The following is a 22289-nucleotide window of genomic DNA, read 5'->3' as shown; positions in this document are numbered from 1 at the left end:
AAAACCAAGATCGAGCTCCCCTGAAGGCAGCCACATCACCACCGGCACTGCAGGGCAGGCTCCGGGAGGCCCATGCTGGGCCCAGCGACAGTCGAGAGCTGGATTCAGGGATGCACAGATCGGGATCGGGGGCAGCAGGAAAACAGACGGAGTCCTCCTTGGACACTGGCCATAGCAGAAAGAGAGCGAGACCCTCGTGATCCCCCCACTTTATACCGAGAATGAAGTGTGTGGGATAGAATACCTTCGTTGGTCAGTTTTGGGTCACCTGCCCTGTCCGCTCCCCCCTGCAGCTGCGACCCCCCTTCGGCTCTTCACTCGTAAGCAGTGAGGAATTCAGCAGTGACCTTGGTTTCTCTAAGAACAAGTACAGCAAGAGCCTTTCTGCACAACATCCCTACCGGTGCCTCAGTGATAACTACAAACTTCGAGCGTTATCAGTCCTGGAAGCAGACACTGTCTGCAAAGCATGCAGTTAGTTTCAGAAAGTGCAGTTACCTAGAGGGGACCTAGCTGAAAGTAAAAATCACTGAAAGGAAAATTGGCCTGGTTTAGGCCAAACCAGGACAGAGACATATATGGAAGAGAAGGCCATGAGATGGAGAATTTATTTAAATAATACTCAGGAACTTCGTATTTCCCAACTATTCCAGACATGGACATTCCCCCCTCTGCCCCAACCCCGCCTCAATTAAATTTACTTTTCTAAATGGTATTCTGAAAGGAAGGCGGAGTGTGTGTGTGTGTAGGGGAAGAAATCAGCTAAGCAGAGGAGAGTGAGCAAATACATACAAACGTTTTGGATGTTAGCTCCCAGATGGCTGGAGCATGACCTGGCAAGACACATGTCGTCAGACCATAGGCCCCCCCACCCTGCTCGCCTGCCGCTGGTGGTGGTGGGTCCATGTCCTTCTCCCATGCTGCGGCAAGCAGAGAACCCCTCTGTGGCACTGCACCCAAGGCTGGGTTTGTGCCTCCTGAGCACTAGCTGCACAGACACAGTACTTGTGGCCAGTGAAGGCAGCAGGATAATGTTGGTATCTGGGTTCATTGGACAAAAATAAAAGACACATCAGGATGTCTCAATTTGATTACAACCATCCATGTGTAAAAATATTTAATTCTACCCCTAATGTTTAGAGTACAGAATTAAATAATCAAACTTTGAGAATTAAAGCAGGAAGTTCAAAATTGAGAAAGCGTTTAATTCTGAGTAGGCATTGTTCGATGAAAAACAGAGAGGAAGGAAAGCACATACAGAGTCAGGTTGTGTAGTTTAGAATATTTAATGATAAAAACATCAGTACAGCAAATCACAAAAATTGTAAAAACAGCTTGAGAGTTAAAATTGCTGGTGATTGCTTTCTCCTTAAAAAACAATTAACTACAGTAGCGTACAACTGGACAGGAATTACTTACAGGACACCAAGAGGAATACAGGTGGCCAGTTTAGCTAAAAGTACAGGCAACACGGTCCTGTGAATTTCAGTTCTTAATGAGGTGTGGATGTAAACTAAAAGCTAAAACATAAAAGGAGTATTTCAAGATTTAAAATACTTTTTAAAAAAAAGTTAAAATTGGAGAATTTCCTCCTGGCCTAGCTATAGACTGGGGACAGAGAACACTTAAGAAGATGCTCCTGCACCTCAAATGCCATGGAAGGAGTTTCCCATTTTCCCAGGTCCTCTTTTGGCCCTCTTACAGACTTTCTCGAGGGCAGGTGCATTATTTCTGCTCCGAACCTGATTGTATCTTGCAACGGTGGATACACCATCCACAAACTTGGTCTTGTAGAGGACGTTGGCGTTGTTAAACATTCCATCCTTCAAGGACACCACAATAAACTAAAACCAACCAAAAAGATTAAAGTAAATGCTGCCATCCAAATAAAGACATTAAACAACACTGGAAAAGACTTCTGTAAAGAGGATCCCTTTTACTTTATTTGGCTAATACCTTGGTGGTTTAATATACTCTAAACGTAATGAAGCCCAACAGAATGTGCTCAGCAGGTTCACGTACACCCGCAGGCCAGACATTGTCTGCAGCTAACGATGTACAGCTGTGGCCTCATCCCTGCCCTTGGCCCAGGATACAGGCCGCAACACAGAACGCCTGTTCATGGTGCATCAATCACTGGAAGACACGTTGCCACAGATTTTGTAAGAATGCAGGATCTTTTATAGTCTAAAGATATTGCTCAGATTATCTTACAATACTAGTAACAAATGTTCCCCTCCTCCCTCCCATAATTTGGAAAGGCCATGTCCTACCACCAGAGATGGGTACTGCCTTTCCCTCAGAGTAGTAAGTTTCTTCAGTTCTACAGATTTTTTTCATGCATAGGCCACAGTGATACAGAGATTCTTTCCACTAGTGCCTGGCTTATTCCAACAGGGCCAAAAATAAAATACTTTTAAAGCTCTGGTTAAAGAACTCTAGCCAAAAAAAAAAAAAAAAAAATCAGGATGTGGGTCATGCCTGACATTAATCATATCACAGATACTCTTCCCTATTACTACCTGTTTTTTAGGCACTGCAACACCAGCTTACACTAAAATGTAAGGCTCAGAAGTTTCACAGTTGCCGTATCATCAGCATAACTTCCAGTGGAAACAACTTAAGAAATCAACACACATCTCTGGAATAAAATACCTGAACAGCTAAGACTCCTCAGTTGCAGACTGCCTCTGAAAATAACAATGTGGATAAACAGATGATCACAATAGCTTCAAAATCATACCTGAGAGTGTCTGAAATGAGCGTGAAGCATCTGCCCGATATTCTGGGTATGAGAGAGATCAAGGGCTGCATCCACTTCATCCAAGATGTAAATTGGGGCAGGTTTGAAGAGAAGCATGGATAAGATCAAGGACAGGGCCACCAATGATCTAATATAGAGAACAAGAAACTTATCTTTTACCCTCATGTTTGAGAGGCTTTGTCTTATGAAAACAATTGTTTGGTAGTAACGAAATGCTCTCTCAAAAGCAGATTAAAGCTATGAGTTCTGAAGAGACAGAATGACAGCTCCGGCCACAACTTCTGATTTCAAAAGGTGAAGCCTTCTGCCAGAAATGGCAAATGTTATTCAGTCTTTTATCAGAAGATCAGGTTAGTTGGGTGATGATACTTAAAATCATGCTGTTGCTTTACTCATTTTCAATTCTGAGTTTTGCAGTGCTGTTTTTCAAGGTATAGTTCTTGAGGCATTCTGTCCTTCAGGAAGTGCTGTATCTCTGTCTCACCTCTTCCTAAATTCTGGTTTTGCTTTTCAGTTTGTTAGATTTTTCCTTAGAAGTTGCAAAGAAGCACATACCCTACACAGTAGCTCTAATCACCAGAGAAGAAAACTGTCACCCTGACACTAGTGACACCAGGGCAGAACTTTATGGAGATTTTCGAGATTACAACTCAAAGGCTGGAGCATTCAATTCAGCAGTACCTCAGTACTACCCAGAGTTACATGCAGTTTTCTCACCACTCAATTCTTTTTTTTTGTCACTTCTCCATGGAGTAAAATTTTGTTTGTTTTATCATATGCCGAGTAATGCATCGTTCTAAGTTGGATTCCTCTTTGAGCTGAACTGAATTAATCATGCTTTCAATATTAAGTCAGGTTGGAAGGGGACAGAGTCCCTGACTTGACCAAGGAAAAGATTCATTTTTTGCTTTTCTGAATGATAATTAGCTAGACATATCACCTAGATACACAATTGCAATGTAAAACAAACAAAAACCCCACAAAGTTCACCAACCTTTGTCCTCCACTAAGTTCTGTTAAGTTTTCCTTCCAGGTGTTTCCTAAGGCAACTCTGAACTCCAGACCCTCCAAGACATTCTGGGTTTTACAGGCTGCTAGTGTAGCTTTGGCTCCTGGTAGAAGCGTTGAGAAAATTGAACCAAAGTCGTCATTCACCTAGAAGTCAGACCATAAAAGATGTATGTACATGCCTTGAATCAAGAGCACAAACAGCTAAAACCGTGGTGGTAAGCTGCATTGTCCTCTAGATGTCTTGCCCAGCTTAACCCAATGACTTCTTATGTCTTGAGGATTAGCACATACAGGATAGTGGGAAAATACTAGCATATGGAATCTTTTATTTTCTCTGTACTGAAAAGAGAGGCAACACCAAGGGATATATTTATAAGACATCTTATACTAAGCATTTTAGAAGGATCAGATGAAAGAAATATTGGAAGGCTTCTTTATGCTACCAGACAAGGAAATGGTTATGCCCCACCTCAGGTTTATTAACTGGTAAATTGTGATTTCTCCCAATTAAAGGACTACTAAAAGTATAGGCACCTTGTAACAGGCACACACTGGCATCCTCCCCACTCCTTTTCTTCCTTAAGCAAGGTCCAGGTATTGGATGGGACGCCACTTTGTAAACATAGGTTAAAATTTCCTAGGTCAAGGAATGCATCTGAGAACGCACTTATTCCACCACCATTGACAAAAGGTACCATTTTGTCAGTGATATCTTGAGTACAGGCAGTAATAATTAAAACCAATACTTCATCTGTGAGCAATTTAATCTTTGATATAATCAATCTTATCAAAGGCGCTAAAGTACAACTTCTCCTGGTACAGCAGAATGTGTCAAAAGCTTTCTATGTAGAAGGGGAAAATTTTATACTTTTGTTATATTTCATGTTATGAGAGAACTAGTAAGAAGGCAGAGTGATTAGATAACAGAAACATAAATCAGCTGTTGCTCTGTTCCAGTAAAACCTATACTATCAGTGACAGGAACAGTAGCCCAGGTCCACAGCCCCACATTGTATGGGGCTACACAGAAACAGAAGGTTTTAACTCTGGTCAAATATTGGCTTGAACAAACACGACGGAAAATAGACTGTATCACTGCTTTGTCCAACTTCCATGTGACAGACAATGATTTCAGCATGCCAGTAGCTTAACCTTCCTTAAACTTTTCCAGGCACTAAAAGGGAATGGTAAAGTAGTTTTGCAGGTTTAACTGTATCTTTACAATTCTCAGACAATTCACGTCTCATTCTCACAAGTTAGATGAAACAGGAGAAATTAAATGGTTGTTTTGTAATTTAAATACTAGGCAAGGGAGATCTGTTCTGGAAAGAGACATCTTTTTTTTTTCCCCCACAGAAATACACAAAACAGTATCCTAAGATAAATCTGATCCTCTGCTAAAATCTGAAGGTTAGATTTCAAGTGTCATACCTTTTTCCAAGCAATATATAAAGCTTCAGTTTTCTTCTGGTCAAGCTCTTCAATAGTTGCAAGAATTTTTGACTTGTCATTCTCTACAATCCTTTTTTTCTTCATTAAGTCATTGTACTGGTGCAATGAGAAGAAGATTGATTTCAATGAACTTTGTGCTCAAATACATTTTATGGTAATCTTACAGTTTTGCTGTTTATTGTTTTTGTAACCATGACATAGCTATTAACCACATGATTGAAATTCAGAGCATTCATTTAGCTGTATGCAGGATTTAAGTTTTAGGCTATTATTTGCAAATTAAAGCATTAGAATTTTCAACACTTGGCAAAGGGGAAGACAAACATTACTCTGAAAGTTGCACTTCCTTTTCAAGTTAATCATGCTTCTTTTCCCTTTCCATAGAAGAAAGGATGCTTCTGAAGGGTGACAGGAAGAACAGGCCACTTCTAATTGTGCAACAGTACTAGAAAAGTTGAAGTGTCAGTCAGTGGACTGTTTTGAGACAATCCTGGAACAGCCTCAAGATACAGATGAATTTGGGACAACCCTGGAACACCTTCAAGCTGTCATGCTTGAAGATGAACAGTTTTTTGATCTGCAACCTTTAATGAAGTATGTAATTCTCAGATACCATCATGGATATCACAAAGTTTGCCTAATGCTGCTGCTGCCACCTTAGGATGGACGGGGGTAAGGAGGAATGAAAGTATTCTTTTTACCATCCAGAGTCAAGATTATGCAAACCTAGAAAAGTAGTGCACAAGTGAACAGTTAAAAAATGTAAGATTAGTATAAAAGGTCTAACAAAAGATTTCCTGCTATCTCATGAAGATTTATGTTTGGTTTTGGTGTATTCAGAAATAGAGCATACGAAAATATAAAGCTATGTTATACATAATACCATATACCCAACCTGCCCAATCTTTATAGGTTAAAACATGGAATGTTTACCTTCTCCTCTGTCTCAGACAGCATATTCATAGCTCTCATGTTCACGTTCCTTCCCAACTTCTCTTTTTTCTCCTGCAATTTCTGCAGCTTCTGACCTGCTTCTTTAGGATTGTTAGTGTTGAAGTCATAGGCCGTGTTTGGCTGACCAAACAGTGGTCTCTCTGAAGCTATCCACTCATACTCTTTCAGCATTTTGGTCACCTGTAAACAAGAAGATATGTTGAGGCATTTTTTCTTTGCCTTCTCAAATGTGAATTAAAAAAGAAAATCATCAACATCCTGAAATTACTCTACAACATTAATTCTTCTATCCCAATGGAGCACAGGTGCGTACCTTTGCAATGCATCATGTGATTTGCAAGACTGTAGATGAACCAAGATTTTAAGGCAGCTTTCACATATACCCATCACATTTACTTGGAATATGTTTTTCTATATCTGGACTAAGCCACTGTCACTAAATCTCAGGATTAGCTTCTTTAATTAGTTACTTAATTTGTCCCTACAGTCAGAATGTTCTTCTCATTGATCACCCTCTCACCATGATCTACTCTATTAGTCCAGCTGTGTTACAATTTACGATTTCCGCCCTCTCCTCCTGGGATGAAACTTTCACGTCAAGAGCTGCAAATATGACAGTGCTTATTAAGAAAAAAGGCTATTTCCTTTGCATGTGGCAAGGGAAATAACCACTCTTGGTCACAAGATGCAAGGAAAAGCACAGTTCTGAAATACCTTGGCAGCAGCAGCAGCAGCCTCTTGTTCACGTTTGCTGATGTTGTGTTCTAAAGTTTTAACCTCAAGCTGTAATTCATTATTTTGTTCTCTGTATTTTACTATCTCTGCAGATTTGGCTTTAATTGCTTTATCCTGCAACATAAGTACTTTCTTGTGCTTGGCCAGCTCATTCTGTGATTTCTCTACAGATTCCTGAAAAGCAAATCAAAGAGCCATTTATTAGCTTCTTTTAAAGGCTGGTTTAGACAGTTGTTAGAAGGACACAGCAAGGAAGGAGAAGAAATTCACATGTGGTAATAAAGCCAAAAAATATCTGCCTAGGCTAAACATAATTGAGTGCTGGCAAGAAAATCCAAACAACAAAATACACATTATAATTTGAGCTTTAGGGGATCCTATCTTCAGTAACATCAACACAGATAATAAAACACAGTATTCGCTTTTACCTTTGTCTTAGACACCTCAGCTGCCATAGCATTAACTTGCTCCTGGTACGATTTGATTGCTTTATCTACAGCCGCAATCTGTTGTTCATAGGAGGCCTGTTCTTGTTTTAGCTCTGCAAGTTCCAGAACTAAAGCTTCAACTTCCTAGAGAGATGTTTTCAAATTTGTTACAGTTATACTTAAATGGAAATAATTAATATTCAGTTTGACATAGTAAATGCTGTAGAAGATTAACAGTACCCGTTATTCAGCAAGCAGGCAATCTCACACAAAAAACCATCAGCAATTTCTATGTCAGTGACTACAGAGTAATATATTAAATTCCAAAACTGACAGTACTAAAACTTCAGGAGAATCAAACTTTGTGATTACTGCAACCACTTTTCACATTGAGAAAACTGCCAACAAGCTTTAAGTTTTACCTGCTGCTTTTCTTTCATTTTTTTGCTTGAAGCATCTGCCTTTTTCTTGGCACCATCTAGTTTCTGGTGGGCATTTTTTAGTTCTTTCTCAGATTCTGCTGCTGCATTTTTCATTTTGTTCTCTAATACCTTGTATTTATCTTCTGCTTTCTTTTGGGTCTCTTCAGTTTTCTTCAATGTCTCTTCACACTCCGCTGAATCAAGAAGTACAGTACTGAGATTGGGCCTTGTTCTTACCTTTAAATTTACATCCTGAACTCCAACTGAAATAAATCTGTCTTTGCCTCTAACAGAAAAAAGTGGTTGTATGTTTGCTACTTACTGAAATCAGCTATTTCAATGATTAGGACAGTGTGCTGTTGTTTCCAGCTATTGGTAGGGCACCAAACAGACAACCAGTCATTAAAATTAATGAAAATAAGCCTTTTTTCTTTTTTTTTCTTTGACAGGGGCACATGCATGCCAAATCGTATAATCAAGAAGTAGTTAATCAGATAGCTACCTAATAAGGTATCACCTCATCCCTAGAATACTATGTCTACATATGTATCACTTCTGTCCATCTTTTTTCTTTAGATGTTTTACTTATTGCTACATTTGCTTCCTTCTACATTTTTCCTTAGCTATACGAACAGTACTTCTTTGCAATGCCTTCTTGTTACGTAAACTATTTACATTGCTAACCTTAAATATCTCCAGAAACAGATGGCTTGGAAAAAACAAAGATTACTCAAATACGGGATTAAATCAATTTTAAAATTTCCCTGCAAAGACATTTTTCCTTCTCTTATGAAGTATACAAAACACTTAATAAGAATATAACCTTTACTACAAGAGAATGACCCACCTTACGTGAATCACCTCTATGCAAGTCTATTGTAATTCTGTATTTGTTACATATTCCAAAATATAAAGCTAGTATTTTCAACGTGACAAATATATTTTCTTAAGCAAAGATTCTGCTACTCAAACAGCCAAATATCCATCTCATTCTCAGCAATTAGGTTTCAGTTAAAAGATTAAGAACACATTTGTCACCAATGGTTTTCTTCAGGCCAAGCAACTCTTCCTCTTGTTTGTGATAAGCACTTTGATGAAGTTTCGTTTGCAACAGCTCTGCTTCCTCAGACTTCATCTCCCACTGCTGCTTCAGTTGCCGGTACCTTTGAAGACAGTAATGATATACACGGCTATAATGAAGAGTATCCAGCACTTCAGTTTCAAAGTTGAAATAAGTAGACATAGAAATAAATAGATAAAGAAATACTCACATTCCCATTCTAATGTGAGGTACAATGATGACTGTAGGACAAATAAACTTAAATGCATAAAAGTCTGATATAATTTATTTAATAGTAATTATGACGTTTGTAGCTATGTAAGTTATTATATATGTAACTCCTGGTTATGTAGCCCTGATAAGATATATTAAAAACAAATAAATGCAACACATGGAATTTGGCAACAATTCAGAGCTCATGTTTTTCCAACCTGCAGCATGACAGATGCCAGGCTGAAGTATTAAAGAAAAAATACCTAAAAGCAAAACTTACTTCTTCCTTTTGGTCATGTTTCTGGAAGTCTAGTACAACTCAAAACAATTTGAAAAATAAATGCAGCTGGTAGATAGCATATTACACAACACTACCTCCTTATGGAATTTTTACAGAACTGACTAAACAGATTTTTATATTCCATCTTTTAAAAAGATCTTCAGTAACTGAATAGCTCAAATCAAATATACTTAAAATTATTTAATTTAAATCCTTACAGCAGTATCACTCAAGATATTCCCCTTTAGTATCTTTATGTTTTCTTGGGAGAAAAATAAGAGCTATGAAAAACTGAAATTCTGTATAGGTGTTACAAAATGTGACTGGAACAAACCCATTCTTCACTGGACTTCATGAAGCTTTGGAAAACTTCAAGTGATTTCAAGTAGACATGGTATGCCATTTTTTTTCCTGTATTACCTAAAATAACGTCTTCTTGCATGGGTTATCTAAAAATTAAATTTGCTTGTTGACTGCTGTACTTACAAATTAAATTGAGGGGGATAAGGGGAGAAAGGGAAAAATTTTCTGCATATTACATTCTCAACAAGCCATATGCCTTCCAAAAATACTTCTTTATATTACATTTACTCAGTCACATAAGAGAAACGATAGACATTTCATAGGGCAAACCTTACTTTTCAGCAACATTCTTCAAGCTTGCCAGCTCCTTCTCTAGAGTCGCAAGTTCAGATTCCTTTGTCTTGAGTTCTACTTCAATATCTTTCATTTCTTGAAGTTTAGACAATATTGGCGCAGCCTGTGAGCATGCACCTGTTCAGTGAAAAAAAGCAAAGTCAAGCTAATTGGAATTAAGACTAGTGGATTCACCACTGGCAAATAGCAAGTTCTAAATGTTAATAATGATGCAGGTTGATGATTTGTTTTAGTTACAAAACAGAAAGGCAGCTAGGCTACAGTTAACAGAGGTTCTCAGTGGAGAAAGACTACCTCCTGTTACAGAATTTATTTCTGCAGACTTTGAATACTACACATGCATTTCTTGTGAAATAACTAACGTTTTATAATTAAATTACCTCAAACTAATTATTAATTACTTTAAAAAGTGCTTTAATTCAAAGCATTTCTCCTGCCAGGAGGATTATATAGCCAAATAATATTTAAGTATTTAAAATCTAAACTACTTTATGCAAATAGTTTGCCATTAATTTTTCCTTCGTCTAATCGATCTTATTTCAGCTCAAGACTGACAAATCTTTGCTCAAACAGATCATATAATCCCCAGTACGAGTCTAAACAAAAAGGTTACTGTTCATTTTTATAAAAAACATGCAGAGCAGTAAATAAACCAACAGACACACAGTAGTATTATATGAATAAAACCAGCAATTGCCTCCATGAAGAGTCCCCTGAGGGTCAAACATATCTCCATCAAATGTAACACTTCTTGTCATTATCCTTTTGTCAAAGGTCACTTTCTTAGCATTATCCATGTTATTACAGATCAGTGTTGTTCCAAAGACATATTCCATTGCTTTCTGCAATTCAGATTCATACCCAACCAGAGAAAGGGCTAAATGCAAGTTATCATGACCAGCCTAGAAATCAAATGAAATGCAATCAGTATGCCTTAAGTTATAAGAATTTTCAAATCTAATTTATGTCTTCTCCTGATAAAAACACTTTCTAAAAACATCGTTACTTTTAAAAACAATTTCAGTTAGAAGTGGAATAATTAATATCCATTTAAACATCACATAGCTGAAAGGATATAAAGGAAAAAGATAAAATGAAGACACCCTCAAACCCTATAGAAATTCTTGTTAGTGTAACCATTAAGAAGCCCATGTTTTTAGCAAAGAAAAAAAATGCAAAATGTACACAAGCAAAATAGTGTAAATAGTGTATTTATTTACATACCAAGGTTTGGGCCAACTTGACTGTGTCTTCCCCAACACACCTGGCTGAAATTTTATTCAGTGGAATGATGGTGTATCGATGTTTTAGTTCACCCTTTTCTAAAAGCTTTTTGCCAGTAACCTCAAATGAGAAGAGTTACAAAGCATGCCTGAATACATAACTGATTTTGTAAAGTAAGACAACAGGGCATTGCAAGAGGAATATATTGTTGCCAGTAACTATGCATGACTCTCATGACCTAATTTAAACATGTACATAGGTCCAAACCACCTCCCAAGCATTCAGTAACAATGCACTTGCTTGCTAACCCTGAATCACACAACCCCATCTCAACATTCAGAGTTCTCTATTAAAGTAGTAAACATACCTCTGTATCCACAATAATGTTATACAGTTTCCCTCCAGCCACCACTTCTAAGGCTTTTGCTTTGGATGGATCTTTCACAGTGATAAGAGACACAACAGGGCCTTTCACATGGTTTGGATTCCAATTTTTTTCTGGATCTCTTAAAATAAATTTAAATTATGACAACATGTTTGTTTCTCTACTACACAACTTAAAAAAATTATATTTAAAAACTCATACTGCTTATTATATTGGTATAAGAAGTTCTAAATTCTATTAGGAAAAAACCCCACAGAAAATGTTTAAATTACCTACTTCAGGGCAAGAGACTTCCCAATACAGAGTCAGTTACAAAGTCATTAGAAGAATGTCCTTCCTGATTTTGGTATAATTTTTTGTGCAATTTTCAATTGATTTTTACTATAGGTCCTATTATTAGCACACCTATAGGCATATGTTCAAACTGATTAATACATAAGCAAATAAATCTGGGAATACATATATTTGATTGGTGGAGACAGATACAATGTTGACTTCCACAGAGGAAGCCTACTCACAGTCCTCAGGCAGGACTCTGAAAAGTAATGATTACATACTTTTGCAATTGAGACCTTTGGATTCTACAGTTTTAGCTACTGAAGGTGAGTTATGGCTTGCAAGCACCATCATACAAAACTTTTAAATTCCAGTGATTTTGATAAGGCTGACGTTTAAGAATGGCTGTATCACTTTCCCTGCTGCCCATTAATTTAGTCAACATTTCCTGACTTCCTCCCCCTTCCCACCTTCACATGCATCACAGGTAAGACAGTCATTATTCACTGACACTAAAAGGAAAGCACCAACTAAGCAACCGGTGGAATTATCCTCTAAGTACCATAAACCACACATAAAATGCCCCAAAAAGCACTTTCAAATGTCTTTTAGGATCACACTGAGATCTTACTTGTATTCAAACTGTAGATGAGGAAACTTTGCCATTAAGCCTTCATACAATTCTCTCAGTCGGCTGATGTCACAAGTCAATGCCTTCTTTTTCGCTAAAAGGGCTTCTTCTTTCTCTTCTTAAGAGTTGAACACAAACAGCAGATAAACATCCAGAGCACAGAAATCTATTAGCTTAAAAATTAGTAAGCTATACTGTTAATATACATATATGTAGAGACTACTTAAACTTTCTAAAATTCTTTGTATATTTCCAGTTTAGACAAATTAACACCATTACAATATGAAGACATGCAAAGAAAGAGTTTAAAGTCTAATGTGCTTCTCCGAATGTCATTCTGGAATATGAATTTACAGTTTTGAGTAGCTTCCATAACAAATGTTACCTGGAATGAGAAATGAAATTTAAGAAGTGTTTTAGGTAGGGAAAACCAGGAAGGAATAGGGAGGCTGGTCACTTTTTCCACCTAAATTTTAGACGGAATTTACATTTTCTATCAAACTTGAAAATATTTGGTCTAAAATTTATAAAATCAAATTATTTTACGCTATTATCTGTGGAAGAGCTTGCAGAGCTTTGACCAGAGAAACTTCTTTGTGCATGAAAGCAGCATACTTGGTTTTTCAGTTCCTTCTTGTGTTGAGTCTGGCTGAGATGGAGTTAACTTTCCCCGTAGCAGCTCTCATGGTGCTGTGCCATGTATTTCTAGTAGAAGTGTTGATAACACACCAGTGTTTTGGCTGCTGCAAAGCAATGCTCCCGCAACATCAAGGATGTCCCACCCCCTGCCTCCAAAGGCCAATAGGCTGGGGGTGGGCAAGAGACTGGGAGGGGACATAGGCAGGACAGCTGACCCAAGTGATATTCCATACCATATGAAGACACGCTCAGCAATAAAAGCTAAGAGAAAGGAGGAGGGGAGGGGGCATTCATTATTAAGACTTTTGTCTTCCAGACCAGCCGCTACACCTACTGAGACCTTACTTCCTAGGACGTGGCTGGACATTGCCTGCTGATGTGAAGCAGAGTAAATCTTTTTGTTTTCCTTTGCTTCTGTGTCTGACACAGCCAGTTCCAGGCAGCTCCGAGACAGACCCGCTGCTGGCCAAGGCTGAGCCCATCAGCGATGTTGGTAGCACCTCTGTCATAACATATTTAAGAAGGGGTAAAAAGTGCTGCGCAACAGCAGACAGAGAGAGGAGTGAGAACACGTGAGAGGAACAACTCTGCAAACACCAAGGTCAGTGAAGAAGGAGTGGGAGGACCTCCAGGTGCTGGAGCAGAGATTCCCCTGCAGCCTGTTGGGAAGATCACAGTGAGGCAGGCTGTGTCTCTGCAGCCCACGGAGGTTAACAGTGGAGCAGATATCCACCTGCAGCTCATGGAGGACCCCATGCCGGAGCAGGTGGATGCACGCCGGAGGCTGTGACCCTGTGGGAAGCCCACGCTGGAGCTGGCTCCTGGTAGGACCTGTGACCCCATGAGGGACCCCTGCTGGAGCAGTCTGTCCCTGAAGGACTGCATCCCATGGAAATGTCCCACGCTGGAGCAGTTCATGAAGAACTGCAGCCCGTGGGAAGGACGGGCATTGGAGAAGTTCGTGAAAGACTGTCTCCTGTGGGTGCGACACAACGCTGGAGCAAGGGAAGAGCGTGAGGAGGGAGTGGCAGTGGCAATGCAAAATGAACTGACTGCAATCCCCATTCTCCATCCCCCTGCACAGCTAAGAGGGAGGAGGTAGAGAAAATTGGGAGTGAAGGTAAGCCTGATAAGAAGGGAGCGGGGGCGGGGGATGGAGGTTTTTTAAGGTTTGTTTCTATTTCTCATTGTCCTACTCTGATTTGATTGGTAATAAATTAATTTAATTTCCTCAAGTTGAGGCTGTTTTGCCTGTGACAGTAATTGCTGAGTGATCATCCTGTCTTCATCTCGACCCAAAAGCCTTTCGTCATATTTTGTCTCCCCTGTCCAGTTGAGGAGGGGAGTGACACAGCAACTGGCTGGGCACCTGGCAGCCAGCCAAGGTCAACTCCATACTTCTATATTTTCAGATTCTCCCAAAATTATGCACCAGAACCCTGCACAGACCTTCATAGTTCAGTTTCTTCATTTCATTCTCTAGTTTTTCTTTTGTTTTTCTGACAGCTTCAAGTGCTTCTTGGTCTTTCTTGTAGCCTCCGTCCATCTTTTTAACTTCAGCTTGTTTTGTCTTTAATTCTTTTTGTGCATAATTCAGCTTCATTTGAGCCTGTAAGAAATAAGAAAATACGGAACCAGAAGATCTTTAAAGAGAATCTTGCAGGTGCAGATTTAGAACGCTTGCACTAATAAGGTGCTCACATAATTTGTAAAAGTTGCGACTAGTTGCAGAAATGCCAAAAAGCAGCCTTGGCTTTTGAAAGTAAGGGCAGAGGTGATTTGGAAATAAAACACATAAATCATGTATTTGGATACAATAACTCATATTAGCACATGAATAGAGTCTGAGAAGAAACAAGGGTAAAATAACATGGGACACAGCCATCCTCGTTATTTTCCCCAAGAGTTTTTCCTTAAGTGAGACAAGCAAGGTGCACTTTCAACTTTGAAAATTTAAATTCCAACTACCCCAAAAGAGGTTTCCTATCTTAAGACAAAACAAGTGGCATCTGTTTCAGTCATGTGACTAGCACATAATTCAACTGAGGAGAAAAGTTTCTTCTGAAGTCTCCATTCACAGTCTCAGGCCTCTTTGTTTTCATTCTATTAAGTTTTACTGTAGAAATCTCTATAGTATGAATGCATATCATAGACAGCAGTCTTAATTTCTTCCTATCCAATATTGTCAGTCATCTGAGTACTGTCTTACTTTGTGTTTCAAGTGCCAGTTCTATGCTTCCTCACAGCAATGTTATAGCTTTTCCCTATTTGTCTATATCTATACAAAGATACTTTTATTTTTTTAATGACCTGTTTTACCTAAAAGTCACCTTAATGCATATGCCCACTTGTAAAATACCTTGCATAGATATTCTGCAAATCTTTTCACTGACCTTTCAAGAGTGTGTCATTTGGTTTTTAGACAATTTTCATAAGAAGCAGAAAGGTGGGTCTGAGACAAGCAGAGCTTTTATTCTTACCTGTTTAGCCTCTGTGACTGCTTTGCTGATTTCATTTTTGCAGGTCATCATTTGCCCAGCAAGAGTAGCTTCTTCCCCATCATCATTGCTGGACAAGCCAGCAGACACAGCATTAAAATGCTGTTGTGCTACAGCTAAAGCACCTGCATCTTTTGCACTTGCTTCCTGTAAAGCATTTAGGTCTTTCTCTATCTTCTCTACTTCTTTCTCCTTTGATGCTAATGCTTTAGAATCCTTCAGCAAAACAAAGAAAAAAAACAATAAAAGGAAGAGAGGACTTGAGTCCCATTAACTTTAAATTCATGTTGTTTAGATAAGCTATGAGTAGTTTCATCAACTGCATTTCTATGACCCTTTGTCAGATTTTGTGATCTTACAACTTGTCTTTGCATGTTTTCAAGTGTGTACTTGCCCCATGAGTGCACTGAAGACCTACAGAAAAATGAAATACAAGAAGAGATGACAACTGCCCAAGAACTAGTAGAAATAGCTTTTTCTTCCCAATATCTAAAAAGTGAAGTAATCTTCAGTGCTCCTCTTGCATAAAAAAAAAAATCAGCTGTCAGAAACATGCAATGTAGAAGTTTCTCCTTTAATTTTAAGAATACTGTGTCCATGTCCAGAGAGCGTAATACTTTTGAAGCTATAGGGATCTCTCCTGAGCTTAATAGAAGGTTGGCAACCATAAAGAGTAGCACTTTCTTCGTATATGCATCCCATTGGTTTCTAATGGGAACACACTACCTATGCTGCACAAATCAAACAATGCCCTTGTCATTTGTTTCTGCTTTCCTGATGTAATTCTTGCCAATCATAGGATTTTTCTTATCATAATAGGTAAGAAAAAGCTGTTGTCCCCCCCAATATGAATTAATTTAGTGTTTAAAGAAAAATATATACAAAGGTCTTACCTCCTGCATACTTTTTACCAGTTCTTTGTACTTATTCTCTTCACTTTTTAAGTTTTGCTTCTTGAGATCAAGGGCACTTTGTGCTCTAGTATAAACTCTTTGAATTTCTGAAAGCGCATCTTCCAGTGAATGCAGCGTACCACCAACTTCCTACAATCAGAAGTAAAGGAAATTTAATTTAGCCTAAGAAACGGATACAGTATTTGTAATATTTCATCTTCTGTTCACAGGTAGATGTAGAAGAAGCAGGCTACAGAAGAAGCAGCTATATGGTCAAGCAGACAGTTAGACTCCAATGCAAACAGGTCAGAACATCTCTTTCCTCTGAAATCCAAACTAACTTGAAGCCACTGCTGAAGCCCCACATCATCCCATGTCATGGGACACTGTCCCTGTACAAAAGCTGCATTTAGGCATCCAAAGACCCTATGCGCCATTCTGCATCTAACCAAATTTACTGCCCCCAAAACTGAGGTCAGTACTGATTTTTGTTGAATAAGAGTTTCCTACTTGAACTGTATTTCTTTTGAGACATCAACATAAAAGGAGGGAAAAAATCTCTGGCAAAACTTACCATTGAATGCACAGAGTGGAAACATGAGGGCAAACAGTTTCTATTCTTCAGTTAGGATTCATTTACAGAGGTTGGAAGTAAAGCATTTCAGACAAATGAAAACTTTAAATGGATGTCTGTCTTTCAGACAATGGCTAAGTATGACAATGAGCAGTGTATAATCTAAACAGCCCACCAGAAGAAGATAAAAATTCGAAGGTATATTATCTGTAAAAATAATTCCCTTCTCATATAACTCCTTGTATTCAGATGAGCACAGCTCTGTTCTCACTTACCTTATCCCTGTTCTTTTCCATCTCCGTTACTTCTTCATTAAGTTGTCTCACCTTCTTTTCACTTTCAGCCATTGATTCCCGAAGCTTCTCCATATTAGCCTGCATTTCCTTTAACACTTCAGCAGAGGATACCCTTGTCTCTTCAGCCAGTACAAACTGATAAGCTATAGAGAGGCGGCTTAAATATTCTATTGCTCGTATTACTTTTTGGTATTCTAGATAGCATGCTCGTTCCTGAAAAGACACCAATAAAAAAACCCTCTAAAATTTGACGGAAAAATAATATTAAGTAGGACTGTTATAGAAATCTTCTAAGCACTTCTATTAACATTATTATTTGTAGATAAGAGGAAGGATTCTCCATGTTAAGTAACATATTCGGTATTGTACATTGCAGGCCTGCTTAAGAAAATCTTAGATAAAACAATACTTGTACAATTGATTGTAGAGCAGAAATATCACCTGACACAAATTTTTTCAGAACTAAGATATGTTTTTATCTTCTATTTTTATCTAGTTCTCTTCCTTCTCTCTACATTCCCCTCTAGGATTTCCTGGAAGTCCTGAATGTCACATTTTCTGTATTTGGACAGAAGATAAAATTAATCTCTCTTAAAAGTTTCTACAAAGCTTGAAAACATGCTACTGTTTTAGCCACCACATACTAGTTCAGGGTAGCTGAAAGTATTTTTTCAGTACATTCAGGGCCCTACCACTCTTCTAATTTTTCCATACCTCTTTCAGTTTCTGTAAAGTTGGAGTGATCTCCTCATCTAAGACCTGAAACACAAACCAGAACATTTATATGAAGATTTTTAAAACTCTCATACATCTACACATTAATACCTAGTTCCAGGTGCAGAAATGAAATATTCTACAAGTTAAAAACCACACTACGCTAGTTATTGTTAGCTTTAACAAATATAAAAACCCCTGTATTTTCCAACATGTAGTACCGTTTTAATGTCTTTCAGTTTGGCTTCCTTCTTCTCTATGGTTTTCTGGACAGCTATTTTCTTGCATTCATACATCCTAGTACCAGCTGCTTCTTCAATCATAGCTAAAATCTAAAATAAAGCAATGTGACAAAAATTTTATGTTTCTTCTTATGTTAGATAGGTGCAACTCAGAACTGAGTTGAACAGCTCATCTCCTCTGATACCTTTTTTTTTGTCACCCCCCAATACTGATTCTTGTCATTCAACCAAATCAGTAAAACTTCAGACAAAAAACTCCCACACTTTTCTTACCTCTGGTGGCTTCATATTTAAAACCTTGGTAATTCGTCCCTGATGACAGAAAGATAAAACAAGAATGGCAGTTGTGTACCATGCAATAGTAAAAAACCAAAACCTCAAACCCAAAAAACCCCACTCATTTTTATAGGTTATAAGCTCAAACATGATTTTTATTTTTTTGCTACAAGGACAATCTAGTTTACTCAATTGTTGTGTTTTTGAAAGTTCAAACAAGTCACTTCTTCAGGCAGCAAGTTTGAAATGACCCTTATATCTCATCTTAGGCTCATCCTTCACATTCCCAATTACATCTTAAAGCAATAACATGCATATTTTGTTCTAGAGTCTTACTGAGTTGATGATGTTGAATAAGCTCTTAGTCATAAACTGGCTTTTTGGAGATTTAGCTCACGTGTTAACTAGGGGGAAGAAGAACAGGTGCAAAACTGCCCTTCCGCACTCTCCCACAAGTTGGGACAGTTGCATTTGAAACAGTAAATCCTGCTCTGTTTTATTATTCAGGGATCTGTCTAGTCCCTTGTGTTGATGTTTGTAAGGGTCTTTTCAATTGCTCAGCTCTTCCTTTATTAATTGTGACTTAAGAAAGCAGGTATATCAACATCATTCAAAATATTGTCTAACATGAAACACACACAATAGGAAAGAAAAAATCTCTGTCTTTTTAGCATAATAATAAAAGCAACACCTATCTGTTAGAGACACAAAGGAAAATAAAATTGGAATATGTTTTAGAAAAAGCTTGCTGTATGAGGGCTACATGAGGTCTTGTGCTACAAGACACGTTTTTTTAGGGTCAAACTATGCTGTACTGGAAATCTTAACTACTTAACAGACATTTGATTTTTACTTGATAAGAAGTTGCTTTTCTCTGATAAGGAAATTAAGTGTTCTTCCTATCTATCCTGCCTCAAATTTAGTGCAACTTCTATTCTTTCTGGATTTTATAAAGATGCATGCAATACCTGCATAATGAGGAAGTGAGGGTTATTGACATTGAGGCCGACGGAACAGAAGAGATCCTGCACGCGAATGTTGGTAGCATTCACACCATTGATAAGATACTTATTTCTACCTCCAATGACAACCTGGAGAAGGAAAAGAAATGGAAGAAACTTTAAGTGATTTAAAAATGACTTGACATTATGAGATTACCAACTGTAATGAAGAATAAAAAATCTGAGCAAATCCCATATATTGTATCTTTGCATACACATACATATGCATACTATACAGAACATCAAAAGAGATCTTGTTGGACTGAAGAGACATGTAAAATATTCAAGTAAAACATAAGGAAAAACAGTCATTGAGGGTAATATCAACAAGAAAATTTCCAAATTCCACAAGTTTTCACTTTTTTTCAAAAAAAAACCCCAACTTGGGAGACATCTTCATCAGAAAGATAAAGGTTCCTTTGTTCTTGGAGACCAAATTTAAGACACAGTTCAGACATTAAGAGGAAAATATGAAAGCAGAAGAAAAAAGCCACAAAAGAGAAAATTATAACTTGCTATAGGAACATTATTTCATTATTATTATGTTTCCATGCAAGTCCATAGAAAACATTATTGATATAATACTTTTAACAATATTAAACTAATTTCCCAAGCAATTCCTTTTTTTTTTTTTATCTAGTACGCAGGATCTGCTTCTACAGTTTGTGTTACTAACTACACTATAGAAGCACTGTCTCAATTCAAAAGCTCAGGAACTTTAAAAATTACTTTTTTTTAATCCTTGAAAAGTCACTCAGTTGAGCATGGTAAAAATGTATATAGGTTACTGAGCAATACAGATATTAAAGACTCACCTGCCTAGTGATGGTGATCTCATCATTAGCTTCAAATCCCAATGGACTTCGTTTCTTGTCAGAGTTGTCAAAGGTAATAGACACAGTTGCTTTAGTAATTCCAGCTTGCCCATTTTTGTAAACTAGGTCTTGCAAGTTTGAAGCTCGCACCTAAATCCATGGAACAGAAAAATACATTTTTGCAAGAAATTCATTACACAGCTTCAGTGCACTACTGCAGATTTTGGAGAAATGAATGAAAAAAATGCAGATCTAGCTGTAGATTTAAGAGTTCATGTAAGAGACGGACATATGGGAGCTGCAAGGTGCTAGCACTGTAAAAACACAGGCAGAGTGTGCCAGTCTAGTTTTAGTGAGCCAGCTAATTGTTTCTGCATGAGATTACTGACAAAAACTGAATGTTTTTTTTAAAAAAAAGCCAGATGACTATTCCAGTCACCAGTATGTTTACTTTAAGAGCATTTATTATTGCTAATGTCGTTCATAGCGAAATGAATCAGAAAGTGTTCCTTGGAGGTCTGCTAGATTTGTCTACAATTATGGGGAGGCAGGGGAGAAGAAAGAAAATCACCTGGAAACAAGAGATTCAAATTGATCTCAGAGCACACAATTTTTTTATAAGAGTAAAGCAGATATATCAACTTTTAAATAACAGGCATTACATGAAAACCAGCTTATTTTTTTCTGGTGAACCAGTTGGCCAAACTTTAAGACCCAATCCAGAAGTGAAAAAGTTTATTACAAATAAACAAGTTAGTGCCTTTAGCTGCAAAAGATCTTTGGCTTGAGGCTGCTACCTTTTAAGTAGGTATTTTTAGTCTAATGTTCTAAGCTGCATACTTTGAGCTACTGTAGTATATTGATGAAAGTGTAATTCAATCTTAATGTAAGAATGAGCAAGAATGACAGAGACCCAGTTTTATGTAACGAAAAATCCAAATAAATAAAACTATTTTTTGGTAGAAGCACCACTTCAGGTCTTCCATCAGAGATTACTCAAGAGTAGTACGAAACGTTGCTGACAGAAGAAAGACCTTTCTTAAATGCGCCCTCTCTCTTTACCTGTGACAGATTGGTGATTCCCAACAGGAAACAGATTGAGTCCAAGATATTGGATTTGCCACTGCCGTTCAAGCCAGTAATGGCATTGAATAATGGGTCAAAGCCACAAACTTCTGTCCTCTGAGCATAGGATTTGAATCCTTCAAGAACAATTGATTTGATGTACATGTTCTCTATGTTCCTACAGGATCAGGCACAGTATTCCTCCCACGAGCACGAAGAAACGTATCTAGATTATAATCCTAGATATTTCAAGGAAAAAAAGAAAGAAGCAGCAGCAAACGAATCATACTGCATGCCAAACAAACAGCTAAATGTGTGAGATAATTGAAAGAACACATGCCTTTTACAACAAAAAGATCATGCATTTATTAACGGAAAATTCCAAGTGGACCCCAGACCCAGGAAGCATCCCAACAATAATCTGCACGTCAACGTTTTTAAGCGACGTGACTTAACACAGCGTTCATCACGACACTTGTATGAAGACTGTGGCGTAACCCTGGTTTCTCACACAGCTGGCCGTTAGCGCACCAGCCAACGAAGGGAAAGGGGAAGGCCCGTGTCTTTCAGAACCCGGCAGAAGGGAAGCCTCCCTTTCCAGCCTGCAGGACTGCTACCTGCTCAGCCCCACCGCAGCGAAGGGCTGAAGCCCAGGAAAAGGCCAGCCTCGGCTCTGAGGCGCCGTGAACACGGCCCCTTCCCTGACCCTGACCCTGCCCGCTGCCATGGCGCCTGCCCCCATGCTCCCGCCTACGGCCCCGCGCCTCCCCACAGCCCCGCACAT

General features: G+C 38.3%; 1 protein-coding gene across 1 annotated transcript; it reads right to left on the bottom strand.

Annotated features, from left to right (window-relative positions):
• Positions 1–1646: 1646 nt before the first annotated feature.
• On the bottom strand, positions 1647–21670 carry SMC2 (structural maintenance of chromosomes 2). Its single transcript, XM_068422955.1, has 24 exons — positions 21503–21670; positions 20441–20590; positions 19593–19715; positions 18622–18660; positions 18328–18438; positions 18107–18151; positions 17372–17605; positions 16523–16672; positions 15612–15845; positions 14581–14740; positions 12493–12610; positions 11568–11706; positions 11201–11320; positions 10674–10878; positions 9958–10093; positions 8805–8929; positions 7767–7960; positions 7345–7488; positions 6896–7090; positions 6161–6361; positions 5207–5323; positions 3759–3919; positions 2744–2891; positions 1647–1844 (listed from the first exon to the last, which is right to left on the bottom strand). The coding sequence occupies exons 1-24, from the start codon at positions 21668–21670 to the stop codon at positions 1647–1649; spliced, it is 3615 nt and encodes a 1204-aa protein (XP_068279056.1).
• Between the last annotated feature and the right edge of the window lie 619 nt (positions 21671–22289).

Source organism: Nyctibius grandis, chromosome Z, assembly GCF_013368605.1.
Source record: "Nyctibius grandis isolate bNycGra1 chromosome Z, bNycGra1.pri, whole genome shotgun sequence".
In the NCBI taxonomy this organism is placed as follows: Eukaryota; Metazoa; Chordata; class Aves; order Nyctibiiformes; family Nyctibiidae; genus Nyctibius; species Nyctibius grandis.
This window is presented reverse-complemented; position numbering and strand designations above follow the sequence as displayed.